The following is a 9,221-nucleotide window of genomic DNA, read 5'->3' on the forward strand; positions in this document are numbered from 1 at the left end:
ATTTAATCTAAGTTACGTGACTAATTAAAAAAACAGCAACTCAATATTGAAATATCTAAAAAATAAAAAATCAACGATTTTTTCATTCAATATTCATATTTTTTTCATAAAATTTCGAGCATGGCGTAACTTGACTCTGTAAAATAGAATTTGTGACGTCATGCAGGAGCGAACCGCTTTTATTTACAGGTTCGGGTTCGGTTAATGTTCAGGTACTTTCAAATTATTCGGTTCATAAAGTTCCGGTTCGCTTCTGGTTCGACTCCCTGGAATTTTTGCAAAGATTTAACAAACAGCGCGAAATTCAAATATCGTATAACTCGACTCTTAATAATTTAAGTTGACGTCATCCTGGAGTTAATGGCTTGATTCACAGGTTCGGGTTCATTTAAAGTTCAGCTTTTTTTCAAAATAGTCGGTTAAGTTAGGGTTTATAGGCCCTAGGACCTTACAAAAAACGGTTCAGGTTCAATCAAGGTTTTGGAAAAATTAGTACGAAACAGGTCCAAAAAGATCAGATTCGAGTTCGGTTCGACCTCCTGCTATACTTGTTATGGTCTTAGTACAGCCGGTCAATATTTACGTAAACAACCAGTTAAATATTGACGAATATGTACATATAGCTGGCCTTCAGTAGCCTTATCAACTCAGAAGTTCCACATGACAGTATGCAGATATCATGAAAATGCATGTAGGCTATTTTTTCACACAGCTTTGTACATATGTTTAACATTAATAAAAACTGCCATTTTGTTCGAAATTTTAACCTGTGACGTAAGAACAAGGCGTCAAGCATCATTTGGGTCCCACACATTCTGCGACAACCTCATGTATACGTCCATTGACGTCATGATTCTATCCGGCATTTCACGATTCGTCGAACCATCCTTATACACCAAAGGAAGGTTGACACCCACATCGTTATTGGGAAGAGCAAAGTAAATGAGAGATCTTCGGACTTTTTCGCTCCGTTCATCGCTCGGTGGAGTCACAACACGGTGCTTCTGTATTGGTCGTTTTTTAATTTAAAATTCATTTTAAATCTAATTCATAGTCAATTAATTTTACTAAATGACTCAATTAAGGTCAAGTCATTAAATTGCAAAGCAGGTCTGGGCAAAATCATATAGCCAAAGCCTCTTTCAAATATTTTTCTACATACCTTACGTTTGAGCTAACTCATTTACAAAATGCTTCAAAGACGAGTAATTTTCAAAAAATGGTATAGTACAGATAATTAGTTTTTTTTAAGGTAATATTCAAGTAATTTTCGAATAGACTTCAGTCCGAGTCAAGTCGTATACAATAAATTGCAGGTCGAGTCAAATTATTGTCAGACTAAAATGTTCCTTGGGCTCATTTAAAACAATTAACCAAATTTTAAATATCTGTATAGTACAAAATGATCTATAGAAATAAGAAGTTTAGCTGTATCTCAAAATTGTTTTTTTTAAGTAGAAATTGCTGCGTTTAGTCACAAACCAATGCTTAGATTGATTTTAAATCGATTTTGCGCCAGTACCACCCTTTAATATCGGTCGACTACCCATACTACCACTTGGGGGTCGGGTATCGACCCCGATCCGATACTATCGGACAAACCTACCATTGACTTAAGCTTCCCACATGTCCAGATGTCCAACATCTTTCCGATCCCAACCAAAGCGGTTTCAGCGACAGGAGTTACATCGATAAACTTCCCGCTGGGGTCTTCAATCTAAGAAGCATATACAACTGAAATTAGCGGTCAGTTATATTTAGGCAGCATTAATGGAAACGATCCTCATACCTCTAAATTTTAGCAAATAGGTTTTCCACTTTATCACACCTTCAAGACGAATGAGGTTTAGTCTAATATAACCAACACGAGACGTGACATCAAGCTTAAATTTGTACTAAAACTGTTTCTTAACAAGTTAGTTTATTGCGTAGGAACTGTTAATAACAGTTATAAAATCATTAGAATTGATAATTGATAACGGATGGTAGATACAAATTGCCAATCGCTAGAATTTTTAATTAAATTACAATTACAATTACAATTATTCTGTCCTAAAATTACCAATTGCAATTGTTTAGTTTTGTTTACTTCTACCACAAATAACACTTAAAATAAGATATGAATTAACTATATTTTCAGCTCAAATATAAATTACTATTGAAGTGATCCAGCTCTGACATTTGTAAGTCATTTGGTTAAACCTCAGACTTTGGTGCCTTGTTTATTCAATAGGTTATACTAAAGGGAGCTTTTCCATCATGAACGAAGTATCAGTAGGTATAGTATCTACTATGTCAGCCTTGCATCAACTATTATAAGCCGATTTCAGCCTGCCAATCCTTGAGTTTTCAATAAGTTTTGGCGAACTTTTAAGAGCAGTAAATATGCACCAATTTGTTTAGCACAACAATAATTACAGGAGGAGCTATTTTGATTTTTTTTTCATGGTAGCAGTTTGTGCATAGAACATATATTTGTTGTCAGTATCTGTCGGAATTAATTATTTCAAGTGGTGAACACCACTGGTTAGTTAGTGTTCACGTGCAATTAACGTTGTGTAAAATTGACGTCTTCGCAAAACTCATTGACCCATGACAATGGCCTGCGACCCCCAGTTTCGAAAGCTCGTGTGTAGATTAACCTGCAATCCTCCAACAGAGTCCTGGAAGTAGATGGTCATAGAAGTGGCGTCGACGTGTTTTCCCAGACGAACTTGACCGGGTACCAGGTCTTTTTCAGCCACGGGAGGGTAGTAGAGAGTACGACCGGTGGTTATTGAATTGGCGGTGTGCATGTCACTGTGGCACTTCTCGAAGAAATGCTCGTCCTACGTCGACAAAAACAAAAATAAGAATTGTCATTTAGGTAACGCCAAACGCAATTTTTTCATTGACTTGACTTAAGTGCACTTAAGTCACTGTTTTCAAATGACTTGACTTAAGTATTTTGACCAAAATGACTTGACTTGGACTTAAGTCATTTCTTCAAATAACTTGGGATTCAATTAAGTGTTTTTCATTCAAATTTATCTCAAGTTTTGCACATTAAACACTTTTATTGCTTTATATTGCGTTTGTGTCTTTTTTTAGTTAAATTGTTGCTTAATCGGACGAGGTTACCAAATAGAAAAACCGCGAGTGCTGCTGTGCAGGCTTACCTTAAGATCCATCGCTAAACAAAGCGCATTAAAAATCCTTAACGCAAGCCCCTTTGTTTTCTCCATAAACTCCAACATTGAGGCCTTGAAGTCAGGTGCGATGTCGTGGGGCCATTGGCTTTCTGCAACGTCGCTAATTAAACCACTGACGTTAAACGCCTCCTTGAAATCCGCTGGTATATCTGGATCTGGTCTGAATTATAAAAGCAAGTCTACTTCAAGTCAAGTCATTGACATGAAAGTAAAACGGTAGACTAATAAAATCAACAAACGTGCCCGATTTTGAGCAATAACAAGCAATAACGAGCAATAACGAGCAATAACAAAAACGCAATATACAGCAAGCACATTGCGTGAAACAATAAAATAAATAACACAATCTTATTACAAAAAATTCAAATAAAACACGTGATTAAATTTGTTTGACAAGATGACTTGTCATTTTCGGTGATTTTGGTCAAAAGATTTACTCTCATTAGGTGTAGTGACTGTAGTCATTTTAAAACAGCGATTTAAGTGCACTTAACTAGAGTAATTGACTTCAGTCATTGCATCACTACAGATTATTATTACTTAATATATAGTGTTATAGTTAAGTTAGTTATAAAGCTCTACAATCAAAACAAAATCAAGTATTAGGAATTGGACAAAGTTTGCTGTAATAGCCCCATTTCATTCTGTACACTTTCTAAGATTTTGACATTTTATCCAGCTATATTGTGTTAATTTCCAGGTGATACTTTTTATGGTTGCAAACGAAGACAGTGTTATACTAAACGCCAAACATCAAACGCAAAGCTTTTATCCAGGCCAACTGAAAACACAACTGAAGTTGTTATGATGTACGTCCATGTAACAGGAAAAAAATCCTTGTTTTTAAGTTATATGAGAAACTTGTGTACTATTATAAAATATATTTTTATCTCTGTTTTGTTTACTTACGCTTCGCTTCCAATTCCGAAGTAACCGAAGTTTGCCGGTCCTTGTTTTTTGTATCGCCGTTTGTCACTTTCCGAACTCGTGAAAAACCTCTCCGTACTTTTTTGTATTTGATTGACATAATCACTGTAAAACCACAGTGAAACACACACTTAATAACCCCGAAAAACAAACCCAAAATGGCCTATATTATTGTTTAATTTCTGAATGTATTCTTCTCAAACACCAAAACGCCAGTCACACGCCAAAAAGTCGTTTGCTTACAAAATTAGGTTTTTGATACAATTTTACCATTGAATGGAACATGCAAATTCATGCCAAGTCACTTGCCAAAATGAGCTAATGAAAGTTACTTATTTTTTTTATAATTACCGAGTCAAGTCATTGCTTGAAAGCCAGTAAACAAACGTACTCTGTAATGCCGCAGTTTGTCAAGTAGGCAAATCCATCTTGAGAAAAGGCCTTCAAAAGTTCTTTACCGGTTTCGAGCCGATTTGCTTCACTACAATTTTCCTGGGCGATTGAACAAGCTTGAAAATCCACAATAGAAAGCCCTCCAATTTTCGACATGACTTGATACCAAACGTTAAGCGAGAGTAATACAGCCCTAATTCTACCGATTACTGTACAGCAGGTGACAATGTTTACATTTCCCGGGGACCTTTGCTAAGCCCAATTAGCTTTCTTGCTAAAAAAGGACGTCCTGTTTTGTACAGGTTACTAAAAAATAGTTTCTAAACTTGTTTTTGTGCTGCTAAAAGGACGTCCTGTATTTGTAGACTACCGGTTACCTAAATGACAAGTGACACGGATGTTTACGGTTCTTAACAAGGAGCTTCGCTTAGCACAGTGTTTCTCAAACTGGGGTCCGCGGTCCTTTTGGGGTCCGCGAGACAATTTTCTGGGACCGCGAAGAACCCAACAAGAAATCAACAGGACGCTCCTGAAGAAGAAAGCTTTTTGTGCAATAAAACTTTCAGACAACTTAGTTTTTCAAACCGAGCTGATTAGTTGCCCTTTCACGTTTTGTACGCTTTGAGTTGAATTGTCCATTGTGACGTCATAGTGTTGCATTGTGCAGCTAACGAGGATCACGTTTTTACAGCTTGCTGCGCTGCCACTGTGGGCTGCAGGGCTGCCACTCCTTGGCATTTTTCCCAAGATCTTGGGATTTCGGCCTAGACCTTGGGATCTGGGGATATCTGTTCCATATCTTGGGAATTTTAATTCATAAGCAGGCTGAAATTACAAATATTTTTTTTACTTGTATTTAAGGACTCATTTCGTAATAAGAATGAGGAAGCACATATTTGCCTGGCTCTTGGGTGTACGCATACACTACTTATGTGACGTAACAATGCTATTACTTGCTTGTTAGACGAAACTGTACATTTACTAGCTTGTGTGACGGCGTTAATGCTCCAGACCAGTGATTCTCAACCGCGGCTCTCAACTGTACATTTTGCGGCTCTCTAACCGAGTGAAAAATTAGTTAGAAGTAGCAGAATTGCAACAAAGTAAGTAAGAGAAATGAAGAATTAATGAATTGTTTCAGCAAGGATCCCGAGTACGAAGTACTAATGTTACCGGGTACTTCCATCCGGCTCTTTAAAATAATTTTGTGATTTGTTACGTCACAATATATTTAGTCCTGATCGACAAGCTATGGCAAACAGTGTTAATTAGTTAGCCTGGCTAGCGTAATGTATATTTGATGTTTTCTTGTTGCTTTCTTAATATTTTTTAATTCTATGCCTACTGTTGTTTTTTATGCGGCTCCTTGCAAACATTAGGTTTGAAATGCGGCTCTTGCTCTAAAAAAGGTTGAGAATCACTGCTCCAGACCCAATCGACGATAATAATGATAGCTATTAGAGAAGGGGCATCTACCGCCGGATCCGTCCCGCCGCCTATTTGACAAACTAGACACGAGCCAATTTTACTTTTTGACTATTTTAACTATACGTAAGTGCAAAAAAGTGTCGCGCTTCGCGCGAATGATCTTTGTGCACTCGGTTTGTTTATGCTTTGATGCTGTCTTTTAAACTATAGAACACAGCGCTTCTTTACCGTTGCGACGTTGAAGGCTGACAATTGCGTTGCGGACAAACGAAAAACGGATTAAAAAATATCAACATTTTAGTATTTTTTGGCAATGTAATAAAAAAACTTACAAGAAATTTATAAAAAATACCGGTATACCTAAAAAAATCAAGCTCGCTTCGCTAGAGGTAAAGTTATCGCGTTTCTTCCAAGTAGGTTTGATACGCTTTGCATTAGTAGTATTGATGACGAGGTGTGGACTCGAAAAAACAATTTACTGCCTCCTTGAATGTAATCAAAAACGTCTTCAAGTGCAAAAAAAAATCGAGGCCCGCGTGATTCACAGTTGTTCTAACATTTTAATAACACGCTTCTTCGTTAACTTTGTGTGCAGCCCGCAGAGACCTTTATCAGTTTGGTATTGGCCCGCGACTAGAAAAAAGGTTGCCAAAACCTGTGTTAGAGCTTCAATACACATGGATGCACACCTCAAAGTCCGCCACAGTCTCTTATAGTTCAGCTTTTTTAATCTTGGGGGATTTTTTTTTCAATTCTTGGGATTTTTAGACATGTAACCTTGGGATACATTGAAAATCAGAGTGGCAGCCCTGGTGGGCTGTACGGTCACGGTTTTAAAGCTGTTCATGATTGCTTCACTCAAATAAATGATTCGTTAGCCGAGCTGATAGCAAAGAAGCAAGTGCACCAATCCCATTGATACCATCAAAAACAAATGTTATTTTGTGTATATTTTAAAGGGACCGTGAGCAATTTAAAAAGTTGCTGAGGGACCGTTGCGCAATATTTTCAAAAAAGTTTGAGAACCACTAGCTTAGCAAATGAAATAGGAAAGTTTTGCACGCTTGGCTGTGACAAGGTGCGAACTTGAACTTAACATGATTAAGTGTTTTTAAAACCTGGCTGAAAAACATCATTACGTTGCCCAGGAAATGTGTTTATTTCTTGCCTTTAAGATGTAACGACTCAAGTGAATGACTTCCTTTGAGTGAACTTAAGTCACTGTTTTCAAATGACTTGACTTGACTTAAGTCTTTTGGGCATATGGCATGATTTGATATAAGTCTTTTAGACAAATTACCTGGGGTGAAATGAAGTGTTTTCAATAAAAATTTTTCGTACAATTGGGTTATATCCTAATATTTGCACATAAAACAATTTGCTTGGCTGTATATTGAGTTTTGTGATACTTTTTTAGTGAAGGTATTGCTCAATCGGACAATATAATTTTAATAGCCTAACGTGTCATTTTTATGACAAGGTCTCAAGTTGAATTTGACCTTCTCCAATTATGACTTGACTTTGATTTGACTTGTTATTTATTCAAGAGACTTGACCTGAGATAAAGTTATTTTACAAATGACTTAACAGGGACTTTTGCAACACTGCCTTTTAGTCGACGCTGAAACGAACCTTAACTACAATAAAACTGTAATTCCATATTGCTGGTAAGGCTGTAGGCCTACATACTTGGCCAAGAAAGTAGCAAAAACTTCCTTCATTGCTTCTGTTAAACTGACGTTGCGTTCTATAGGTTTACACAGAGCCGTATATATGCTATTATTTTTTCGAGCGGACGCTTTCCTGAGGCGACCCATTTTTTTTCAATACACATTTTGTAAAGCGAACACAAATTGAAATTACAATACATAAGTTCGAACTTAATTAGTATGTGCCATGTCTTCCTACTGCTCTGGCTATTTGCCCAAGTGTTGCAGAAATCTTGCTTATTATCACTCTAAATACATCTAACCATATCAAATCTGGCCGAAACGGCGAACAAATTTAACACAACAACCCATTGGTTGGGAAATACTGTTTACACCCAAACTGTGGCCGTAAAGTGTTACATCGCATTCTTATCGCCTTTTGATACAGAAATGATAAAACTAATACAAAAAATATACAAAAATGGGCTTTAATATTCTTACAACGTCTTACTACAACATTCAACCATGGGCGCCCGCAAGGGGGGGGGGGAGTTGGGGCACTTGCCCCCCTGGAATTTCAAAATGCGATTATTAGTATTATATTTAAGTGTAATATGTATATTAAGGTTAAAAATATTATACATTATCCATTGCCCCCAGTGGCGTATCCAGGGGGCGCGAGTTCTTACCCTCTTTTTGTAAGTGATATTATCGTTTTTTGTTCGTTTTTGTCATGGTTTAACAAACTGTTTGAAGTACATAATTTGGACTTGTGTGATATTGTTTTAATATCAACGAGGTATGCTAATTGCTAACTAAATCACACACATTATTTTAGCATAAACAGTTTAAATTGTGCAACTATGTCCTAAATTAATTGAAATATGTCTCAATAATTTGAAAGCATTCTTTCAATGAAGGAAATATTTACAAAACAAATAACTTCAACACTCACAATGTGAAGAACGAAGGTGTTGTATTAAATTTGGCGCCAAGGAAGTAAACAAGTTCAGGTCACGCTTTGGTTGATTTGACACGCATGGTTGCATTCAACAAAAGCTAGCTATTACCACTCTAAAACTCTTTGCTAACGCACAACACACGAGATCCGCAAAGTTTGTATTTTATATATGTTACAAAAATGTCAAGAATTTCGAGTAAAAAACATTGAACAAGAGGAACACAATCACGGAACAAACAAACTTTCATAAAAACTCGAATATTGCTCATTGTATTGTCTCTCCCATTTTAATGAGCTATAGAAGGACTTAGAGCAAATCGTCAATATATCTATGTGTACAGAGTAATTAAAGATTTGTAACTCTTATCTTATAATCTCAACGAAGAATGAGAAAACAGTAGCTTATTATGTAACATCTCCAGAAAATGCTTTTACCATGTTTTTCCATAATTTGTTTGGCAGTTGCACGGGAGAATACAAGGTTATTCGTTCTGGTACCCTTTTAAGGTCATATTTGATAGAGTTCTGTATGCCTTAATGTTTATTCAATTTTTAAATCGGCATGATGGCCATTACGTGAACTAATAAAATATAACGCGTGTTTTGTCATATAATAATCACACATTTTGCAAATATTTTACAAACAGTGCGATATTCAAACATCGTATAGGC

At 36.5% G+C, this 9,221-nt stretch overlaps 1 protein-coding gene across 1 annotated transcript; it reads right to left on the reverse strand.

Annotated features, from left to right (window-relative positions):
• Positions 1–788: 788 nt before the first annotated feature.
• LOC146164968 (uncharacterized) lies at positions 789–4,667 on the reverse strand. The gene is made up of 5 exons (XM_083380894.1): positions 4,510–4,667; positions 3,159–3,351; positions 2,643–2,828; positions 1,607–1,717; positions 789–1,004 (listed from the first exon to the last, which is right to left on the reverse strand). Exons 1-5 carry the CDS (start codon positions 4,665–4,667, stop codon positions 789–791), a joined length of 864 nt encoding a protein of 287 aa, XP_083237020.1.
• Between the last annotated feature and the right edge of the window lie 4,554 nt (positions 4,668–9,221).

The sequence above is a fragment of the Ascidiella aspersa genome, chromosome 2, assembly GCF_963924565.1.
Source record: "Ascidiella aspersa chromosome 2, kaAscAspe10.2, whole genome shotgun sequence".
NCBI classification, from domain to species: domain Eukaryota; kingdom Metazoa; phylum Chordata; class Ascidiacea; order Phlebobranchia; family Ascidiidae; genus Ascidiella; species Ascidiella aspersa.